General features: G+C 32.9%; 4 protein-coding genes across 33 annotated transcripts; 1 reads left to right on the forward strand and 3 right to left on the reverse strand.

Moving 5' to 3' along the window:
• Window positions 1–35: 35 nt before the first annotated feature.
• On the reverse strand, window positions 36–2,166 carry LOC104784947 (polygalacturonase-like). The gene is made up of 4 exons (XM_010510060.2): window positions 1,568–2,166; window positions 877–1,166; window positions 549–777; window positions 36–447 (listed from the first exon to the last, which is right to left on the reverse strand). The coding sequence occupies exons 1-4, from the start codon at window positions 2,009–2,011 to the stop codon at window positions 229–231; spliced, it is 1,182 nt and encodes a 393-aa protein (XP_010508362.2). The 5' UTR covers window positions 2,012–2,166; the 3' UTR covers window positions 36–228.
• Window positions 2,167–4,080: 1,914 nt separating this feature from the next.
• LOC104784948 (polygalacturonase-like) lies at window positions 4,081–6,205 on the reverse strand. Its single transcript, XM_010510061.3, has 4 exons — window positions 5,289–6,205; window positions 4,906–5,195; window positions 4,592–4,820; window positions 4,081–4,503 (listed from the first exon to the last, which is right to left on the reverse strand). The coding sequence occupies exons 1-4, from the start codon at window positions 5,730–5,732 to the stop codon at window positions 4,285–4,287; spliced, it is 1,182 nt and encodes a 393-aa protein (XP_010508363.2). The 5' UTR covers window positions 5,733–6,205; the 3' UTR covers window positions 4,081–4,284.
• Window positions 6,206–10,699: 4,494 nt separating this feature from the next.
• Window positions 10,700–12,506, reverse strand: LOC104784950 (polygalacturonase-like). Its single transcript, XM_010510062.2, has 4 exons — window positions 12,014–12,506; window positions 11,622–11,911; window positions 11,296–11,524; window positions 10,700–11,204 (listed from the first exon to the last, which is right to left on the reverse strand). The coding sequence occupies exons 1-4, from the start codon at window positions 12,458–12,460 to the stop codon at window positions 10,986–10,988; spliced, it is 1,185 nt and encodes a 394-aa protein (XP_010508364.1). The 5' UTR covers window positions 12,461–12,506; the 3' UTR covers window positions 10,700–10,985.
• A 1,868-nt stretch (window positions 12,507–14,374) lies between these two features.
• Window positions 14,375–17,933, forward strand: LOC147943183 (UPF0725 protein At3g44770-like). 30 transcript variants are annotated; one of them, XM_087512990.1, is made up of 13 exons: window positions 14,386–14,686; window positions 14,828–15,043; window positions 15,157–15,269; window positions 15,414–15,508; window positions 15,614–15,889; window positions 15,976–16,046; window positions 16,198–16,345; window positions 16,462–16,581; window positions 16,862–16,921; window positions 16,994–17,156; window positions 17,259–17,320; window positions 17,411–17,497; window positions 17,622–17,933. In XM_087512990.1, exons 8-13 carry the CDS (start codon window positions 16,558–16,560, stop codon window positions 17,736–17,738), a joined length of 513 nt encoding a protein of 170 aa, XP_087369116.1. In that variant the 5' UTR covers window positions 14,386–14,686; window positions 14,828–15,043; window positions 15,157–15,269; window positions 15,414–15,508; window positions 15,614–15,889; window positions 15,976–16,046; window positions 16,198–16,345; window positions 16,462–16,557; the 3' UTR covers window positions 17,739–17,933. The 30 variants fall into 30 exon arrangements, with proteins under 30 accessions (XP_087369095.1, XP_087369106.1, XP_087369116.1 ...); XM_087512971.1 differs by having other exon boundaries at window positions 15,979–16,046; window positions 16,797–16,921; XM_087512984.1 differs by having other exon boundaries at window positions 15,979–16,046.
• The last annotated feature ends 4,135 nt before the right edge of the window (window positions 17,934–22,068 follow it).

Consider the following 22,068-nt stretch of genomic DNA (forward strand, 5'->3'; position numbering starts at 1 on the left):
ATAAATCGAATGTTGGAAGAGTAACGTTTCTTAGCTTCAATACGTTAAAACATAATTTAATATTAATATATTTTGTACTAAAAAGGAGATACAAATTAAAGTGTCATGATTTACATAAATATATATGAAGACGCAAAACAAAACATCTCGATCACAGAACGCAAATAATAAACACTCTGCGCTCACGATGGTGTAATGTCATCCAAACATCTTCAAATTCATGAATTATCAAAGACAACCTTGAGGCATCACCACACCAGCCTTAACTCCTTTAATATTTTTACACGTCGAAGTGGCTGACCGACCGTTAAACGTTAGCTTGATATCGTGCAATCTAATAGCTTGGCACGGATTACTGCGACTGCAATCAAACGTTAAAGCCTGTTGCGTCCGCGACGACCCTTGAATGTTTCTATACACAACCTGAGTAATCTTCACTCCAGAACCCTACAAATATATAAATGAACAAAACCAATCAGATTGTTATTATATAATTCCTTTATGTATGTACTATGTAGCTAGGTTTCAATTTCGATCATTAATTTTACCTGTTTAGGACAACCTTGATGGTTCGGGCAATAATTCTGATCGACGATAATTGGATTCTGAGCATTTTTCATGATCAGATTCTGAAACAAAACGTTTCTCACAAAACCTGTACTTTGCCTAGCCCATGTTTTGATCCGAACACCATTGTCTGATCCAGTAAAAACAGAGTTTACCAACGTTATGTTCTGTACTCCAGCTTCATTTGCATCTCTTCCCAGACTCCCAATACTGCAAAACGATTAATTATCAGTACGTAACTCACAAAATATTTGAATCTTGCCATCCAAGTTATCTTTAAATAAGAACAAATGCTTTAATTTTTCATACCTAATTCCATGGCCTGGACCGCAGTTGAGCTTAGACATGTAGAGGTTACGAGTTCCCGGACCGATAGAGATACAATCATCTCCAGTCTGAAACGTGCTATCAGTTACGGTAACACCAGCAGAAGCTTGGACATGGAGACCATCTGTGTTGGGACTTTGGTCTGGAGCCACTAGCTTTACTTTCCGGACGACTACGTTGTTGCAGCTGTTTATAACTAAATGTGTTACTTGACTGTTTATTGATGTTAAACCGGTTATTACGACATCGTTTGCCCAGTTAAACGTCATTGACTGCAAAAATTAAACATCATCGCCAATATTATCGATTAGGAGTTGAAGTAAAAATATGCAAAGCCGTGTCAAACTGAAAAGGTAAAATAAACAAATTGAAATTTTAAAAAGTACGTATATTAAAGTTCAGTGCTATATCCAATGAAAACAAAATTTGAATTGAAACACCAAAAAACCATATACAAACTAATTTGATAATATATATGTTACTAATTTTTAAATTAGAATAAAACAAAAAGTCTTTAGAAAACTCAATCAAACATTTTACTATAAACGATGAACCGAAATCAAAACGATGTCAAAGCAAATCATACCTATTCGATTTTTAATATTTGTTACTATTTTTTCAAAATTTAGAAAACCAAAAATAAAAAAGAGTTGGTTAAATCGGTTAATCTTACCCTGGCACCGGCAGGACAACTCTTTCCGGATTTACGACAAGCCCAAAAAGAAGCACCTCTAGCATCTAACGTTCCTCCATTGATCGAGATCCGGTTAACTTTCACGAACAAGATCCAATAACCGGAATTTCCCAAACCGCGGTAATCCGAAGGAGCTACAATCGTTCCATAGATCTGGAACGTGATTCTACTGCGGCACGGACCACGAAACTCCACTGGTTTGAGCAAGAAGCTCCCTCTCGGGACCGTTACAGTGACTGATGCAGCTGAACGGCAAGCTGCTTGCCACGCGCCAAGGAAGGCTTTTGTGGAGTCCGTTCGACCGTCTGGTTTGGCACCGAAGTTGACGACATTGTAGTTGTAAGCAGCCGTTGATAATCTCATCAGCAAGAAGCTTGAGAAGAACATCAGCAAAACAGCTACGAGCTTATTATTATTATCCATATTTGATGTTTCTTAAAAAGAGAAAGAGTGATAAATCTTTGTAGATTTTGCGATTTTGTTAAAAGTATTTATGTTTTGTGTTTGTGGTGTAGTGTGAGGGTGAAGTAATCGGAGACGGTTATGGTGGGTATTTTATATGTAGCTGTATATATAGTGGTATGTTTCAATTTTATTTTTGTTTTTAAAGAATACGTTGACAAACTCTAAATTATAATGCTAATGATTGTTTGATATTGATTAAATTCAAATGAATGATATGAACGGTTCGCATAAACGCATGTGATGATAAGCAGTTGTGAAGGTCTTAAGCAAATAATGCTCATCTATAAACGAGTAAGCATGTGATCCATGTTCACTTGTATAATTTTATTATTTTTGTTAGTTTAAGTAGAGAATGTAATAGTAATTATAAAAATGTAATTGCAAAATAGAATAAATAAATAAATAATGCTAGTGTCCGTGGACTTTTCTATCGTTCTTCGGTTAAATTATATTTTATATTTTAGTATTTATCTGAGATAAACAAAAACGAATTGCAAAAGAGAGAAGTCCGAAGACTGGACCAGGTTTCATGTATGGCAAATAGCATAATTTATGGCATGTGACATGTGGACAGTGGCAATGTTATAATCAATCGTAGCCGTAGATGCAAGAAAGCCTCCGAATCCTACGGTCAGGAGAAGCATTAGTCAACAAAAGCTCTTTAAAAAAAAGGATTAACTGAAAGTCAACCAATGTTTACTTATCACGTAATAAGCAACATGTAACATGGGACGTAACATAATTATATGGTCATTTGCGAAAATCAACATGTATTAGAATAATTATCACATGGGATTACGTAAATGGATGGATGGACCGTACCGTTATCAATGACGGTTAGTCTCAATTCTTAAATGGTTTTCTTCTCCAAGTAACCTAATCAATCATTTTAGATGTCTTAATTTGTTTTTGATTTGAATGTTCGACCATGTTGGCTTGAGACCGAAGGTAGATATTGTCAAAAAGCTTTATAGAGAGGCATTAAAAAGAAAGTAATTATAATTTTCTTCTCCGAAACTTCATTTCTTTCCTACAGTTACGATTTTAAGATGATGAAGGGAGCTAATTATGTAATAGCCTAATAGATTAGAATCCTTTAATTTTAAGGTTGGTGGTAATTGCCTAATTAAGTGATAAACCGTAATTAAACAAACACCTGATATAAAAATAAAAAAACAAACACCTGATATATATATAACAAATATTTTTTTATCAACAAAAAGGAAACCGTAAAAAACAGTAGTGTACACTACTATTCAAGCTAGTTTATAATTTTATAAATAAAAAAACAGTTTAAAACCAAAGGAAGAATTAAACTAGTTAAACGCATATGGGATAGCCTAATATGATAATCTTGAGACAATCAAGTTGAAGTAAAACGATAGATCAAACGATAGAGACTAGTTTTTGTCACGAACACGAAGAAAACGTTAAAAAATAATAGAGAGAAGCAATGAGAACTTTTAAAGCAAATTTTAATGATCATGTGTCACCCACGTTCCCCTCTTGGATCTGTTAGATGAATTTTATTTTAAAGCAGATAATAAATCTGATATAAGTGTTTAGTAGTTTATTAGTTGTAATCTAGCAACTGAATTGGTAGAAGCCAAATTATGACAAATTCAATGATATTAAAAACTGTCCACGCGCTAAACTAAATTATCATGTGATGATTTCATAGCGGTGGCAATCGCTGCGCTTACGTACATTGCGCGTAGGATTCCACATGTACTAAGTCGTTCGAGAAAAAGGTGAATTATGAACGTTGCAGTATATCTTTTATTTGTATGTGTGTAGAGTGTGAGACATATGACCGCTGGTGTAACTAGTGAACGTTGGATAGACTTTTATTTGACTCGTAGCCTAAACAGTTACAATCGATCACTAGTTACAAAAATTTACTTGCAAACATTTTAAAGAAACACTGATGTTGGAAAACTTCAAAAAGTGATGTTGGATAAATTAATAAGCGACACAATATATCCGGACACCTTGCAACTTTTTGTAATAGTAAAAGGAACAAATTATTGATTTTCAAGATAAAATAATAATATTTCCTTAAATTGTTGTTACAAGCGCTTTTCATAAGCCAAACAGTCGATTCACATTCACCACATTCAAATTTGGATGAATATAAGGTTATGAAACATGAAACAAATATCACCTTGTAATATATCTAATTAAGTATGTATATGTAAAATCCCAATGAATCGAATATTGGATTTCTGATTTCACATACAATTCCTTGGAACCATAACTCCAGAGGATTGTCCATGGGCGTTCCTACAATATGAAGCTGACGATCTTCTCATGTAAGTAAGATTAATGTTTTGTAACCTAAGCCCTGTGCATGGCTTGCTTCCACTACAATCCAGTTTCATTGCTATAGGTGTTGTTGATGTTCCCTTTATGTTTGCATAAGTCACTCCACTTATCTTTATACCAGATCCCTATATATATTTTCAAGCATAATAAGTTTCCCTTCATACTAACAACAAACTATGGAAGAACTAAGCCAAAATCGATTAGGCTACTCACCTGACGAGAGCAACCGTTTCTATTAGCGCAATAGTTTTGATCAATGATCACTGGATTTTCTACGTTCCTCATTATCAAATTTCGAAATTGCACATTCCTTACAAACCCTGTGCTCGGCTTAGCCCAAGTCTTTATTCTTACTCCATTTTGCGTCTTGGTGAAAACAGAGCTCGTGACGGTTATGTTCTGCACCCCTTCCTCATTAGTGTAGTCCCCAAGACTCCCAATGCTACATCACATATTCAATCAAACTCATGCTAATGACTTAACTGAAATCATCATATTTGCAGTCGATTAGTTTTAAATTTAGTTACCTTATTCCATGTCCGGGTCCACAGCTCACACGTTCGATCCAAACATTCTTAACTCCTTGAGTAAGAGCAATGCAGTCATCACCAGTCCCTATGGTTGCACCACTTATGGTGACTCCAGAAGAAGATTGGACGGTGATACCGTCGGTGTTAGGGCTTCCACTTGGAGCCCTAATTCTTATGTTTTGAATCCGAACATTAGAAGAATGATGAACTGTGATGTGTATATTCTGGCTATTCAATGACGTTAACCCGCTTAATAGAACGTTGTTGCACCAGCTAAATGATAAAGACTGAAAGAAACCATATAAAAAAATTAGTCTGTATATCTATATAACAAATTAATATAGCTAGTTGACGTATAAATCGAAATTAGCTTTACATACCCTTGCACCTTGAGGACAATAACCACCTTTCTTTCTACAAGACCAATAACCAGCTCCTTTAGCATCAATGGTGCCGCCGTAAACCAAGATCCGGTTTACTTTAGCAAAGAGAATCCAATAACCGGAATTACCTATACTCCAATAGTTCGCCGGAGCCACGAGCGTTCCATCGATTTTGAAAGTTATAATGTTCTTGCAAGGACCCCAAAAGACTAGGTTTCTAACCAAGTACGTTCCACGGGGAATGTAGACCATTGCTTGAGCCCGTGAGCCACATGCTAATGACCAAGCCGTCAAAAATGGTTTGGTCGCCTCTGTTCTGCCATCACCTCTAGCTCCGTATCTTTGTACATTAAATGATTGCATTGCGTTGGATGAGTTCATAAGAAAAAATAATATAGAGAATAATATAATTGCACAAGGAAAAGAGATGTTATTGGCCATCTTAGATTATTTTTTGTAATTTTTTTTCGGGCTTGTATGATTTATGAAGAAATTATGACCCTTTATATAGGAGGCAAAAAAAAAAATTTATTAGTGGGGGCTATTGGTTTGAGATTTGAATAGAGTTTTAAAGATTTTAAATATTATGTAGAATTTGTTATTATTAGATCAAGATTTTGTTAAACTCTGTTAAAGTTTTTTAGGGGGTGTATTCAATTTGACATTTTAAATGATTTGTGTAAAATTTATAAATCATATGTTATTCAATCCTTGATTTTAAAAAGTCTTCTGAAATCCAATGTTATTTAATCATGGATTTTAAAAAGTCTCCTGAAATCCACTGTTATTGAATTAATGATTTAAAAATCCATTTTAAAATCCACTGTTATTCAAAAGAGTTTGTAGATTTGGATTTTAATAATTTTTTGGGATTCTGGAGGATTTGAAAGGATTTCTTTAGTTAAAAATACAGGAATCCAAATCTCATAGTTTTAGGTGGGATTTTAAAGAATTTTACAACAAATCATATCAACTTCCCTAAAATCATCAAAATTGTTTAAAATCTCATTAAAACTAAAATCACTTGGAATAATAGATTGAATACACCCCTTTAGTGTTATTAGTTTGTGATTTGTAAAAAGTCATTTAAAATCTTAACAAATTTGGGTTATTGGATTCAGACTTTTATAAAGTCATTAAAAGTTTTGTGTTATTCAATTAAAACAAAAGAATCTAGGATTGTTAATTAGTTCAATTATTATGTTATTGGTTTATGATTTTAAACACTTTTTTTACAAAATAAAATCATGGAAAATATCACAAAAATATAGGGATTGTTTGGAGGACTTTACAAGATTTTAGAAAACTAATCAATAAAACTCTTTAGGAATCTTTAACAACTTTTCACTTATTCATTTTTAATGAGTTTGTAGAACTCTTCAAAAATCTTGATAAATTAGAATCCAATACCATCCCCCTTATATCGGACTATCCGTGTATTAATGACTAATCGCGTTATATGCGGTGAATTTAATGACTACGTACTGTGACCATATTTTACTTCATTCCCTAATTATTTGATGATAATGTGAGTACAACATATTTATTATTGTACGAGTAATTATAGCAAAAGAAAATAGTACCCTTAACTTTCACCTTTTTTTATAATTTATACAAATGCAATGCCATTGAGTTACCTTTTCAACTTAATCCATTGGTTCATACAACTTTTTTTTGTTTCTCTACATGGACAATTAGAAATCTTACTGAAGTTCTTTGTAGTAAATTTACCACAAGTAACAACAAGCTACATAAAAAATGTAGATTATTCATGCTCATCTCCAAATGATCTTTTTTTTTTCTTTCTTTTTTTGTACTATATTAGAAGAATAGTTCATCACATGGGTTTACGTGAACGTTGAATGGATCATGAAGAGCCGTACCGTCATCAATGACGGTTTGTCGCAGACTCTCAATTCTAAATTCTTAAATGGCTTCTTCTGCAGCGATCCTAAATAATAATCTTATTAACTATATTCTGATTAAAATTTTCGAACATGTTAATTATGTTAGCTTTTGACCGAAGATATTTTCAAAAGCTTTACAGAGAACTAAGGGACATGATAGAGCAAGTCAGAACAATTGGCTTTATAAGTTTCTTGCTCAGAGGCTTTTTTTTTACAAATTAGAAACACAAAAAGCTTCTTACTCAGAAAGAAATCGAATAAGCGCATACAATGGTGAAAATATGTTCAAAATACCTTCGATTTTACTCAAAATCCGGCACCAAACGGAATAATGTTTTAATAGGACAATCATATTTATCGATTTGTTTTACATGTTATGGTGAAGTAAAAGACCAAATAAAAAAAAAAAAAAAACAAAAATTGGAGAAGTTTATACCGAAGAAAATAGTATATGAGAAGTTTATACCCCTACAGAGCCCTACAGATTCGCTTCTCTTTTCGTTTACTTCCACTAGGAACAAAAGACTTTTGCACCTCTGGTAAATAGGGGTTTAAACCGTTTCTGTTTTCGGCTGATTGTAGTGCATCATCTTTGTAAAGCAAATTAATTAGGTTCATCAATCTGATATTGAGGTTAAGTTGAAAACCTGGTGGACTAATTTAGTTATTTCTTTGTCATCTTTTAGGATTAGTCAGAAGACGTGTTAAATCGACCGGTAGGAGTAGGACAAAGTTCAATCAAACCCAATGCATATGAATAATGCCAGTCCGATGCTGATAGATTCATCACGAAACTACTATAGAAAAATGATACGTACAGTACGGCTTACATGTAAATGATAAGCAATCAGAACTCATCAAGCAACTTATAAAAGGTAGAGACAACTGATTAACATGTGATATCCACGTTTCCTTATATAATGTGTCGGCTACGTACTTCTAGCTATAGTACTATATATTTGATAAAATTATTTCCTAAAAGTACAACAATTAGTTAGTCGTGAAGAAAAAAGAATTAGTTCAAGTTTCATATAGGTTGATCTCATTGGTAAGATCTTGAATAATCAATTTAAAAAAAAAAAATAAGGCAAAACCAAAACAAAATCAAATTGGAAAACATATTAGAAAAAAGATGGCTAGCTACATGAAGTATAGGTGAATACATGGTCACACATACCAACTATATTATTGTATATTCAACTACACAAAGTATATGTATTACATGACCACATGCATGAACTATATGATGTCATGTCTTCAATATCATAGATTTACAATCTGGTACACTGATTGATTAATTTCGGTGAAAACCGGTGTTGACTCCGGCGTTGACCAAAAATAAAATTTCTAAAATAAAAAATAAAAAATAAGAAACTATTATATTAAATCATTTATGGTTTTTATTAATTAAAAATATTCTATTCAATATCTAAATATTTTTTATATATTTCCTAAATATATCTTAAATGTAAAATAGAGAACCCAAACCTTAAAAAAAATTTCTAAAAATTAATTTAACATATTGTAATTGTGTAAAAGAGGGTAAAAATGAAAATGTTCATATGTTAAAAGTAAATATTGTGAATTTTTTTGTTGTTGTTTATATGTTAATTCAATATCTAAAAATATTTTTAATATATTTCCTAAATATATCTTAAATGTAATATAGAGAACCCAGACCTTAAAAAAAATTTAAAAAATTAATTTAACATATTGTAATTGTGTAAAAGAGAGTAAAAATGAAAATGTTCATATGTTAAAAGCCCTGTTCCAAAAATCGGTCAAATCGGCCGATTAATCGGCGTGGAATCGCTAGACAGTATAGAACCGCCGCGATTACACCCAAATCGGGTGAAAAATCGGATTTTTTTTTTTTTTTTTTTTGATTTTGACTATTTTCTACTTAGATATGATGTAAATCCGAAGATCTACTATTTCTATATCATATCCAATTGAATATAAGATGAATTGGGTAGAAACTGAGCTAAAAAAAAATTGCGGCCATAGGTTAGGATTTGACAGTCGCTGGATCGGGTGGAGAAGACGATCGGGCAAAATTACCGTTTTGCCTTTCGTAATAAAAAGGACAAAAAATGGTCTAAATCGACACTGAACAGAGTCGAACTCGCGACCTTAGTTATTTTCAGAGAGTGTTAAACCGATTGAGCTGTCAAACATTTTCAAAATATTACGGCAAACAATATATATAACCCTAAAAGTTAAATATTTTATTATTTATTATATATAATAATTAAAAACCGTAAAACTAGACCCCGATTAATCCCCGATTTAAATCCGAATTTCTGATTAATCGCTAGGCCCTCAGTCACCGTCCGACTAGCCTAGCGATTTTTAAAACAGGGGTTAAAATTAAATATTGTTAATTTTTTGTTGTTTATATGTTATTTTGAGAATGTAAATTTTGAATTAAAGAGTGTCTAAAATTTTTTATAACATTTACCATGCAAAATTTAGAGTAAAGAGTCATATACTCAATCTTTTGCATATTATTTTCTAATGAAAGTAGTTGAATTTGATTTTATTGATTTTGTAGTAATTAAATAATCTGATTATGAGATATATATATATATATATATCTTGAAAATAATTATAAATTGTTTTTATATCTTGAAAATAATTATAAATGATTTTATATCTTGAAGATTATTATAAATGAATTTTTATATCTTAAAAATAATTATAAATGATTTTTATTTAATTATTTACTTTAGCTTGGAAAATAAAAAGTAATTAATTATAAGAATGAATATATTAGAGATATATAAAAAATATTTGGATATTGAATAGAAAATGTCTTTTAATCATGAAAACCCATTAATAATTTACTATAATAATTTTTTTTAAAAATTTAGAATTTTTTTTCTAAGTGTTGGTCAACGCCGGAGTCAACGTCGGTCTTTGCCGGAGTCAATTGACCGGTATACTGAATTATATATCTATGATGTTGACCGCATAACGTCATATAGTTCATGCATGTGGTCATGTAATACATATACTTTGTGTAGTTGAGTATACAATAATATACTTGGCATGTGTGACCATGTATTCACCAATATTTCGTGTAGCTAGCCATCTTTTTTCCAAACATATTCATATTCATATAGACAAGCCTTATGTTATGGAATTGGAACGTGACATGTGGGTGGTTAATGGTTACGGAAGGGGAGAGATCAGATCTCACTCTCAGCGGCTAAAGAGAAAAACCCTCCGAATCTTGCGCTACTAGTAGCACATAGTCAAAATGTCGACCAATTGTATATAGACACGTCATCCCATCCATTCACAATATTGAATCTTACGTACAGTACAGGTTGTAATCTATCCCTTAATTGTTTGTAATCTTTTTTTTTCTTATGATACAAAAAATTATTGAATCAAGAAGTACAAGATCTAACGTTATATTTTACTTTTCTTGTAATGCCAATTTTTTTAACCGTACATTAAAATACAACGAGTAACCTGGATCTGTCAGAAGAAACATTTGTTAAACCCAAATAAATAATCTCTTTGCTATTATAACGCGTTACAAATTTTACAAATTTCAGGTGGAAAAGAATTCAAGTAAAGAAGAATTGGTACTAGCATATTGATTGCTCCTTTTTCATTCCCACCAAAGAATTCACCACATTCAAATTTCGGATGAATCTAAGGTTATGAAACATCAAATAAATATCACTTTGGAATATATATATATATACCTACATCCAACAATCTTAGGGTTTACATACGTATATAAAGCCCAAATAATAATCTTGGATTTCTAGTTTCACATGCAATTCCTTGGAATCATAACTCCAGAGGCTCGTCCATGGACATTCCTACAATAAGAAGCTGATGATCTTCTCATGTAAGTGAGCTTAATGTCTTGTAACCTAAGCCCGGTGCAATGATTGCTTCCACTACAATCCAGTTTCATAGCTATTGGTGTTGTTGATGTTCCTTTTATGTTTGCAAAAGTCACTCCACTTATCTTCACACCAGAGCTCTGTTTGATCAAAATCATAACAAAGATTACATCATCAAATAAACACTAGATTAGAAGACTTGAGTTAAGCTAAATCGATTAGATTATTCACCTGACGAGGACATCCTCTTCCATTAGGACAATAGTTCTGATCGATAATCACCGGGTTACCAACATTCCTCATTATCAGATTCCTAAATACAACATTTCTCACAAACCCTCTGCTCGGCCTAGCCCAAGTCTTTATTCTTACTCCGTTCTGCGTCTTGGTGAAAACAGAGCTCGTCACGGTTACATTCTGCACACCTTCCTCATTAGCGTAATCCCCAAGACTCCCAATGCTGCATTACATTTACAAGCAAACCTCATCTCTTAATGTCTTAATTGGGTAGTACATCATCATATTTAAGAAGATAACATATTGTTAAATTCAATTACCTGATTCCATGTCCAGGTCCACAGTTCACCCGTTCGATCCAAATGTTCCTAGATCCTTGACTAAGAGCAATACAGTCATCACCGGTCGCAATGGTTCCGCCAGTAATAGTGACTCCAGAAGAAGATTGGATGTGAATACCGTCGGTGTTAGGGCTTCCACTTGGAGCTCTAATTCTTACGTTTTGAATCCGAACATTAGAGGAATGATGAACCGTGACGTGCATATTTTGGCTATTAAACGACGTTAGACCACTTAGTAGAACATTACTGCACCAGCTGAACGATATAGACTGCAAAAGAAACCATATTCAGTTTTATATATATATTAAATTGTAACAGCTAATTAACGAACAAATCAAAGTCCGCTTTTCAATATGAACATATATACATACCCTTGCACCTTGAGGACAATGTCCACCACTCTTTCTACATGACCAATAACCAGCTCCTCTAGCATCAATGGTGCCACCATAAACCGAGATCCGGTTTACTTTAGCAAAGAGAATCCAATAACCGGAATTACCTATACTCCAATAGTTTGCCGGAGCCACGAGTGTTCCATCGATTTTGAAAGTTATAACGTTCTTGCAAGGACCCCAAAAGACTAGGTTTCTGACCATATATGTTCCACGGGGAATGTAGACCATGGCCCTAGCCCGTGAGCGGCATGCTAATGACCAAGCTGTCAAAAAGGAGTTGGTCGCATCTGTTCTTCCATCACCTCTAGCTCCGTATCTTTGTACGTTAAACGATGGCATTGCGTGTGATGAGTTGATAAAAAAGAAGAAGATGATAGATAATAATATTATGGAACAAGGAAAAGAGATGTTATTGGCCATCTTAGAGATTTCTTCTAATTTGGGTGATGGCTCTGTATGATTACAATGATTTAAGATGATATAATGAGAAAGGTTATATATAGGGAACAAAAAATACTCTGTTTTAGATCGGAGTATCGGACGATCCCGTGTATTAATGACTAATCGCGTTAGACGCGGTGCATTAAAATATAAGTGACCTAAATATTACTTGATTCCTATATTCCATTTTATTTTAATGCGAATGTACTTATGGCTATTGTGTGTACAACAACTTATTGTTGTACGAATATTAGTCTATAGATGCATGAAATTATTGCAATAAACAAAATATAACTCTCAATATCCATGATGCAAATGCTTATTGGATTTCCTTTTAAACTTGATTCATTGATTCATTTTATTCTTTTGAAATCTACCTTTTAAGATTTGAAATACTCTGTTTACGTATGACGATTTCACGAGAAATTAAACTCGGGTTAAAGAATGAAGTCGAATGTGATATATTTATGCGGTACTAGAACAGCAACATGAAACCAAGTGGATCGGAGAAACAAAAGTGATCTGTCACAGTTGGAATTAATTTATTAATGTGATTGTGGTGGTGTCACGTGGAGGAAATTCTGCAGGACAATTGGGCGGGAATATATGCAATGCATGGCTGATGGCTCCTCTCTATATTTTTAATTAAATTGTATGTATGGTTGAAGAAATTTATTTATAAGCTATCAGTACCATAAGCTATATAGCCGGGCTCGTGTCATGTCTTGGTTGAAAATTTGAAACATTGACTTACGCTCTTCTTTGTACGAAACGTTGAGAGACTTGGCCCTTTAACAAACAAAAAAAAAAAAAATAGTAGAGAAACTTTCACCGCTCCCAACCTTTGAGTTGATCAAGGTACAGCCGTACAGGTACTCGAACTCTTGAGAAGTAAGCTTGCTTTAATTCACGATTTTCCCCCGTTAGAACTTCAAATCAGTAGTAATTAGCAGTATGTCATATAACTGGCACATAAGTTAATATACAATCCAAAAATAGTCAAATTACATTAGTCTGGACTCTGGAGACTATATATACAAATCCATAATATATATATATATATATATACACTAGAAGTAGACTCGCGCATCTATAATAGTATTAACATATTTTAGATTTATTAAAATATTTAAAAATTTAAAATTTTGTGTTTCAATAAATTATCTTATGTTTGTTGTATGTTTTGTTTTTGAATAAATATGTTGAGTCACTTAAAATGAATGGATATTGATTAGTTAAACATTAAACTGAAAAAAATATGTTAAAATGAAAAATTACTTTAAAATTTTAGTTTGTATTCCATAATATATAGAGCTCTTCATGTTTTGATGCACAATCAAGATGGATTGGCTTCGTTACTCATACACAAAATTTAATAAATTAAAATAATTACTTTACCTACATTATTATTAATTACTAGTAATGAATACAATTAAAGAGTATATTCCAAAAAATAATACAACTTAAAAAAAATCTTTAATAAAATATTTTTCTATTAAACATGTCTGATAGAGTATATTTACAAATATATATATATATATATATATATATATATATATTGTTAGGCAATAAAAGAAATCGAATAAAATCTATTGAGTTAATTATATCAAGCAACTAAATTTATAATTTTGTAATCGATTTTATTTGGTTCTTTGTATTGCTACTTTAGATGAACCGTTAGTTATTCTAGATATAATAAAATTTTAAATTTTAAAATATTTGAAGATGAAGATGAAGAATTTAAATTTTAAATTTAAGAACAATAATAGTGATTGTCTACGAAGATGAAGAAGATGGAAGAAAAGATAACCGTTGTGAGGTTTTAAAAATTATTGGGCCTTATAAGGCCCATTATTTATCGAAATAAGTCTAGATTTAAATGACTATCGGGACACCGTGGTCCGGAAGTTGATTTCACATTCATGTATTTTTCACATTTCACATTTCACATTTCACATTTCACATGGCAAGAGTTGATTTCACATTTCACATTCACGCATCGAAGATAGCTTAGCCTCGTCTTACACACTCCTACAACCATCGTCTCTCAAAAAAGAAAAATCACCGAATGCAAAGGTCTGATCCATCTCTACCGGAACTCTTGGCACAGCTTCCTCCCTAACCACTCTCTTCATCGTCGGCTGTTCCCAATTACTTTTTTCCCCGCATATGATCGCCTAGTGTCTCCGAGGTCCTCTTCATCAGGTTTCTCGAAAGTTCCATTTCTTTCGTCTTTTTTAGGTTCATTGATGGCTTAATTTTTTGATTTTGATGTTTAAAAAAATGATTAGGGTGCTGATTGTTGCTGGTAGTGTCTCTAATTAGTGCTTCTTGAAAATTTGTTAGGGACGATGGAATGGGAAGCTCGATTTAGTCTTTCTTGTCACGCTTAGTGAATGAAGCAGATGGATTCCACAAGAACCTGTTTCTTGGGTTTTTAGGCTGAGTTTTGCCATATTCTTTTTATGCAATGTCGGTGGGAAATTGATGAGGTTGCTGCAGAAGCACCACCTGTTTTGGATTCACAGAGTTATCTACTACTTTCCCAATATATGTGTCTTGGTAGTTGTGCTAAAGAAGATCGATCCATTTCTATGTTTATTTTACTGTGAATTGTTTTTTTTTTCTTCTTTTTAAGTCACGTTTTGCAATATTTGGACTTTTGACTCATGCAGAGAGAGATTAGATCACCACACCAGTGGTATAGTCAGCACTCTTTTGTGATCACTCGTTTTCAGTGTTCTAAATGGACTTCTCTGTCCTGTCACGTCAGTGGTTCTCTCTTTCAGTGCGTTTTCAGTTTATATGATGGGCTAGTGTTTTGCTTTAATGCTTTGCATATTTCTGGTGTCAACATTTATCTAATTCTTAACAATATACTACCTTGCACATGTTTTTTTTTTTTTTACCATATGCTCATCTCGTTTTGTAGGTTTGTCGATTGAGATATTCAAGTTGTTCTATTTGTGGGAAAAAAACACACAACCTTTGGGCATGCCTTGTCTGTGGCTTCTTAGGTTGTGGAAGGTAATAATGCTTAGTTTGCATTTCCGTTGTAATTAGTTTTTAGTTAACCTGACATCTATATCTTCCTTAGAGGTGGAAGCTTCATTATTATGTTTTCAATTGTAGATACAAGGAAGGAAGGGCATTCTATCAGGGCACTGGAAAAAAACGCATCACTGCTATTCTCTTGATTGATTTGCCAACACAACAAAATCTGGGATTTTGTTGGTGACAGCTACGTTCATCTGTTAAACCATTCAATAATTTATGGAAATTCAGTAGAGATGAACACCCCGTTGTCTCTCACATGAAGGTGGTGATGGTGGGGGAGTGTGGTCTTTGTGAGATTGTAGTGAGAATACAGGATTTACCGGAGCCATCTTCAACACCAAAGTTGATTCAGTACGATATCGAATCACCCTTTGTCATTGTTTTTTTTTTTTTGTTTCCCTGCATAATGCATCTGAATCCTAGGTCTTTTGTCTCAGTAGTTTTATGGCGTCGATCGTTAGCGGGTATAGTGACCTTCTTGCAAGTCAAACTGAAGGGACAGCGACAGGCAAGTGGTTCTTCTGTTGTTTGTTTCTTTCTCTTCTTATTTATATGTACAGTATGAACAAACGTAATAGAGGATGAAGTTGTAGCCACCTAATGGTATATTGATTCAAGAGATCTCAATTCATTACAAAAAAAAATGTGATGCTTTGCAGTACTATGAATCTCTCATTGTTGAGGCGAGAAGCAAGCAGCAAGGCAATTTCGCCGAAGCAGTTGACCAGATTGTTGTGAACAACAAAATGCATGAGCTTCAAACTGAGATTGAAAAATGTGAAGAGGGAAAAAAGTGGTATCACTGAGGTAAAAAGTCTCTCTGCCTTGTGTTCTCTTTTTCCATCATTATGCCATTCTTGTGACAGGTGGTTTCCTTATGAACTGCTTACACTCTGCAAGCTATTTATAAATTTGGGTTTCAGGTTAATAGAAAACTTATAAAAGAGCAGGATACTTGGCGGAAGAAGGCCAAGGAGATAGAAGAGAGGTAAGCTGCATTGCTAGGATCAAAAGATGAGATGATAGTTGATCTTGAAGAACAGGTAAGCTTCTAAAACTCATTGAGGTTTGCTATTAACTTTTAACGAGTGGTATAGTATGACCTGACCTGATAATAATGGACCGAAATTTGATGGATTCCCTTTGTGGCTGCTTAGTTTCTTGTGATCTTCGTGTGGTTTTGTGAAATTGAGTTTGTGATGTTAGGCTCCTAGGATATTAAAATTGCTCTGACACCATATTGGTGTTTTATGATTAGGAAACAAACAAAAAGAATTGCTCTCGATATCAGATATGCGTTCTGATTTTGACTTTCTCCATCAGGATAGTGAATATGGAGATCTGCTTGGTAAAGTTGGACTTCACTGCTACAATCTGCAAGATGTAAGTAAATTGAATGAATTTAGTTTGTATATATGAATTTGTAGAAGTTCTTAATCATTCTCATCATTGCAGCGGACAAACCTTGAATTTTGCTGTACAGACGAGGCCTATGTTGCCGGAATACTTTATGCAACGGATCCAACTCGCGAGTATTCCACTTTTGAGTTCATAACGAGGGAGGTTCAGTCGAAAGGCGGCTTGAGTTTCATTACTACCCAATGCACATTATTGCCAGGTAATTTGTAGATGGGTGATGCACCTTTTTGTTAACCTCTCTCGTTGTTTTATTATTGTGACTAATCTTTCTTGGTCATGTCTACTTGCGTATACCTCTCAGAGAAGAAAGACTTCCCAATCTGTGCCGTGGATGATTTCTGCAAAAGTGATATGCCCAACTCGGTATGAGCCCCTCTCTATTGTTGTTAGCCCTTGAGAGATTTAGAGGAAGCATGGGACTATGTGATATGTTTGTTGACTTGATTTTTGCAGTTGACAGAGTCAGAGGTGAAAGAAGACAAGGATTGGCTTCGTCTGTACTTGGAACTCGCATGTCGCACCAAGTCGCGTTGGTTCCCGGTGAGAAAAAAAAAAAAAAAAAAAAAAAAAAAAAAAAAAAAAAGACTTAATTGACTGGAAAAAAAAAGAAAGAGGATGGGAGTTTGTGTAGGTTAATGAGATCTCTCTTGATGTTGTGTTGCAGCGCTCACCAATGTGGGAAAGGCCATTAGAGCTGAGAAAGATAATTGTGCAAATTAACCAGAGCAGATATGGAAGTCTAAGAAGAAAGCCAAGGCGGAGAATGCAATCTTCTACATGAGCTTCAAAACCTGTGGCAATGCTATCATAAGGAGAACAATGGATGGAATGCCAGATCATATGTCGCTTGATGTGAAAGCCACCATCTTGTGTTATGCAATTTTTAGGTATCTTATCGTGCCATTATGTATTAAGAATCTAACCGATCGTCATGGTCTTTCTTGAGACTAGTTAAGATTACAAGATTTGGGCTCAATATGGACTTTATTTCATTTACTTTTGGGCTTATTACAATATTTTCTTATACCAAAAGTATTTAATAAAAAACATGTAAGAAGCTTTAATTAGCACAAATCAATACTACTTACTTATTGTCCTAATATATTTTTATATTAACAGAAAATCTGATCAACCAGATACTTTCCTTAGCAATCTAATATATATAAGGAATCAGGAGCCCAAGATAATAAAAATATTTTTAAGCAACTCTGACCAACCCAAATAGAGAGATGAATATTAAACATTAAATTCCTCGATTTTTGTCATTTAAACAGTTCGTTTATAATCATAACCAAATAGAGCAGAAAAAAAAAATGTATAAACAAGGTATTCGTTTTTAGGGCTTCCACTTGGAGCTCTAATTCTTATGTTTTGAATCCGAACATTAGAGGAATGGTGAACCGTGACGTGCATATTTAGGCCATTAAACGACGTTAGACCACTTAGTAGAACATTACTGCACCAGCCGAACGATATGGACTGCAAATGAAACCATATTCAGTTTATATATCAAACTATCTTTATGTTAATTATCGACGCTTAGGTTCGTAAATATTAATTTGAATTATCGACTTGGGTTCCATGAAATTATTTTTCTATTAAATTAGAGAAGAGGACTTCTCTCTTTTTTTGGTTTAGTGACAGCTACAGTGGCAATAGGTCAAATATTCTCTGACAGTTATTATCTGTATTAGAATACTCCCTTGGTCTCATAAAGATTGAAGTTTAATATTTTACACACATATTAAGACAGAGAGAATATATGATTAATATTTCTAATACTTTTCTAATATTTTTTCACTTTCCCACTTTCCCACTTTTACACTCCATACACTCTACAACATTAGTAATCATTAAAACAAAAATTTATTAAAAATATTCAAATAATCAATCTTTGTGAAACAAAAAAAATTCTCTAAAACTTCAATCTTTGTGAGACAGAGGGAGTATTTATTATCTGCGTATGGGTTCCACCTTGGTCCAGTTAGAGCAGAAAAAAGAAATGTATAAACAAGGGATTCACGTTAATTTTGACCCAATTGGTCCAATTAAGCTCTTTTGTGTGAGGACGATCCATACTGGAACATCTACCTCACATGTGTTGTAACCTAAGCCCGGTGCAATGAAAAAAGTGGCAAGATGTCAAATAGTCTCTGACAGTTATTCGATCTCAATAGTTATTATCTGTTTTGCGTCACTTTTTAAAGACTTATTTTTGATATTAGTTCTGCGAGATTTTTTTTCTTAACAAAGAGCTACGATAGCAATAATTTTGGTGATAAATGCGAGATAATTAATAAACAAATATAGTTTCTTGGTCTTGTTCATGTATCTTTAAAGTATTAATTAAGTGTGACATTACAAAGCTTGAATTGAAATAATTTCGTTGTTTGCTTTACCACCAGAAAAAAAAAATTAATAAGACCATATAAAAGTCTTCGAGCAACAATTCAGAGTCAAAGCCGTGTGTTATAGTACTCCTTCCGTTTCAAAATATAGAATGTTTTAAGCAAAGCATGCAGTTTAAGAAGTCTTTACTTTTAACAAGTTTAACCAATCAAAAACAATACTGTATAATATAAAATATTAAACTAATCTAAAAGTTGTATTGAAATTTGAAAGCATCCTATATTATGAAACAAAAAAACTTTTCCAAAACATTCTATATTTTGAAACGAGAGTATTATATAATCAAAATATATACTCCCTCTGTATCAGAATATTTGATGTTTTAGGATTTTTTTTGTATCACAAATGATGATTTTCTGTATAATTTTATCAATTAATACTAAGAAATTGCAAATTTCAAGAATCATTAAATGAAATTTTAAAAGTTTGATGAAATGCTATTGGTTAATAATTATAAAAATATGTTATTATAAATAAATAATACACTTAGTGCTAGACATTAAATGTTTTTCTTAATCCATGTAAAAATCATAGAACATCAGGTATTATGATACAGAGGGAGTATAATATATTAAAATAAAACAGTTTAATCAGACTGACAAATTATCAAACAGTTTAATAAGAACTCACCTGCTGTGTCAATCATTAAGTTCACCATTATAGCTACTTTCCCTTTAACATCCCCAATTAAATTCATCACCTACATGGTCAAATTGAATGTTAAATGCATAATTCCAGTCTTGGTCAAAATGTATTTGCAAATGGTTTTTATTATTTTACCTCAGAAACATTGTGCCCATGACCTCTTTTATCAACTTGTATGTACGTACTACTATCAAACTAGATATCGTTCAACAGTACTACTACCTAGTCTTAATTGAGAAAACTTTTACGAGGCACAATAATAGCTCTTTTGAAATCGAACGTAACTTGGAAAGTATCCGATCTTTGAGTTTGGTCTTATAACGGATGTGCTTAACAGGAATACCATCCACGATCGTCGGGATTTGGTAATGGAGGACGGATGTATATGGAGGATCCCATGCTTGATTGAAAGTTAGCTTGTTATCGCACGTGGTGGGATTAACATAAATTCCAATGGATTTCAGACCCTCAAATTCATGAAAAGACCCAAAGAAGCCACCAAGCTCACGACGATCACGAATCTTCACATCAATTTCCCTCTTATGTTTTTTTTTCATATATATATGGATGATGAATAACGATCACAAAAAAAGGCCCGTGCTTCCCCTGATTAGTGTGAAAATTCAAAGACTTTATCCCATTACAATCAAATATGCATTGGCACCAGTGTCAGTGTGTGTACGCATATACGTGACAATCAAAGAAAAACATGAACTCAACATGATGTCCTTATCCATAAATGCGGCAAAGCATATATGCATGCGTAATAAATGTGTTACGTGAATTTAAACATGATATTTCTTGAGATCTTACAATGCATGTGATCAACCCTCGACAACATAATTACGAGAGCATAAAAAATTGTTTTTAAAAATGTATAATTGATGATTAGTTTATTATTATGGTTGAGTCCTATACCTTATACTAATATATTTGGTTTGGAATCTATACTAGACATATATCGCAATATACATATGTCATGCAGAGCAGATCAAGTGGTTCAAGCAGACCAAGCAAAATAAAAGTAGATAAAAAATTTGGCAGTTCAAATGCAGATCAAAGGTGAACAGCATCAGAAAAGCTGTAGACCAGATCTGCATGTATTTCTTCTGCAATTACCACAAAAAGACAAAAAAAATTGAACTGCACACAGTTCATCTGCATTAATTTTTTAAAGCAAAAAAATTCTTGAATAGTAACTTAGTGATAGGAGAACTGCATTAAAGGGTGATCTGCTATTTTTCTGTCCTCCCATTCAAAGCTATATAGTATTTTATAAGAAGAAGTAAAGAAAACAACTAAAAAAACGAAAAAAAAAACAACACATTAACATACCCTTCAATTTGAAAGGGGAACACATGGCTATCAGATATATCCAGGGATCATAGGTTCATAACATAATAAAAAAGTGGATTAGCATATACTATATCGTAAAAGCGTATCCTATACTATTACATATATACGGAAATTTTCATATATAGCACCATTCTTCTAGGTTAGCGCAAGGATTGAGTCACAAATCAACTTCGATCCTTGAACATGCAATCAGTACTAATTCGGCGAATCATATGATCCTTCCATTGGCTTTGAAAAAGAATTAAGTAATTACCGGAAAAGTATATTCGAGTAGTTAATTAGTTAGTTAAATCTTATCTTATCTTTATTTTCTCACCATTAGCACGTTAATTGAAGTGCATGAACTATGAAAAATGTGAGTAATCAAATGTTTGACTTAAGAAAACATTCAAGTATGAGTATACGGAAGAAATTTAATTTTGGAGAAATTAAATTGAAAGAACCTTTCGGTGTGATGATTGGCCCAATTTTTTCTCCGTTTTCTTTTCCACTTGTCACGTTCCGTAACCATGTTGCGCCGATCATCCAAATATTGTTTTCCCATTTAGACTTGTTCCATAATCCTCTATTCTTCTTTGTCAGCTTTTTAAACATCTAAATAACATATTTCAGATAATCTGATTCATATTCTGATAATGAATTTTTTTCGTAAAATATATATAAACTATGTGGCTCATCCATCCAAACATGATCATAATATT

The sequence above is a fragment of the Camelina sativa genome, chromosome 5 (assembly GCF_030686135.1).
Source record: "Camelina sativa cultivar CO46 ecotype springtype chromosome 5, ASM3068613v1".
NCBI lineage: Eukaryota > Viridiplantae > Streptophyta > Magnoliopsida > Brassicales > Brassicaceae > Camelina > Camelina sativa.

What these genes read in the sequence shown, in the direction of transcription:
- LOC104784948 (XM_010510061.3), bottom strand. Translation starts at nt 5,732, where the DNA reads ATGGCCAATAACATCTCTTTTCCTTGTGCAATTATATTATTCTCTATA. An exon ending in GGACCCGGACATGGAATAAG is followed by an intron (nt 4,821 to 4,905) that starts GTAACTAAATTT and finishes TATGTGATGTAG; the next exon opens with CATTGGGAGTCTTGGGGACT. An exon ending in GAAACGGTTGCTCTCGTCAG is followed by an intron (nt 4,504 to 4,591) that starts GTGAGTAGCCTA and finishes AAATATATATAG; the next exon opens with GGATCTGGTATAAAGATAAG.
- LOC104784947 (XM_010510060.2), bottom strand. Translation starts at nt 2,011, where the DNA reads ATGGATAATAATAATAAGCTCGTAGCTGTTTTGCTGATGTTCTTCTCA. An exon ending in GGTCCAGGCCATGGAATTAG is followed by an intron (nt 778 to 876) that starts GTATGAAAAATT and finishes ATCGTTTTGCAG; the next exon opens with TATTGGGAGTCTGGGAAGAG. An exon ending in ATCAAGGTTGTCCTAAACAG is followed by an intron (nt 448 to 548) that starts GTAAAATTAATG and finishes ATATATTTGTAG; the next exon opens with GGTTCTGGAGTGAAGATTAC.
- LOC147943183 (XM_087512969.1), top strand. Translation starts at nt 16,832, where the DNA reads ATGCGTTCTGATTTTGACTTTCTCCATCAGGATAGTGAATATGGAGAT. An exon ending in CCAATGCACATTATTGCCAG is followed by an intron (nt 17,157 to 17,258) that starts GTAATTTGTAGA and finishes TATACCTCTCAG; the next exon opens with AGAAGAAAGACTTCCCAATC. An exon ending in AAAGTGATATGCCCAACTCG is followed by an intron (nt 17,321 to 17,410) that starts GTATGAGCCCCT and finishes TGATTTTTGCAG; the next exon opens with TTGACAGAGTCAGAGGTGAA.
- LOC104784950 (XM_010510062.2), bottom strand. Translation starts at nt 12,460, where the DNA reads ATGGCCAATAACATCTCTTTTCCTTGTTCCATAATATTATTATCTATC. An exon ending in ATTGTCCTCAAGGTGCAAGG is followed by an intron (nt 11,912 to 12,013) that starts GTATGTATATAT and finishes TTTCTTTTGCAG; the next exon opens with TCTATATCGTTCAGCTGGTG. An exon ending in GAAGAGGATGTCCTCGTCAG is followed by an intron (nt 11,205 to 11,295) that starts GTGAATAATCTA and finishes TTGATCAAACAG; the next exon opens with AGCTCTGGTGTGAAGATAAG.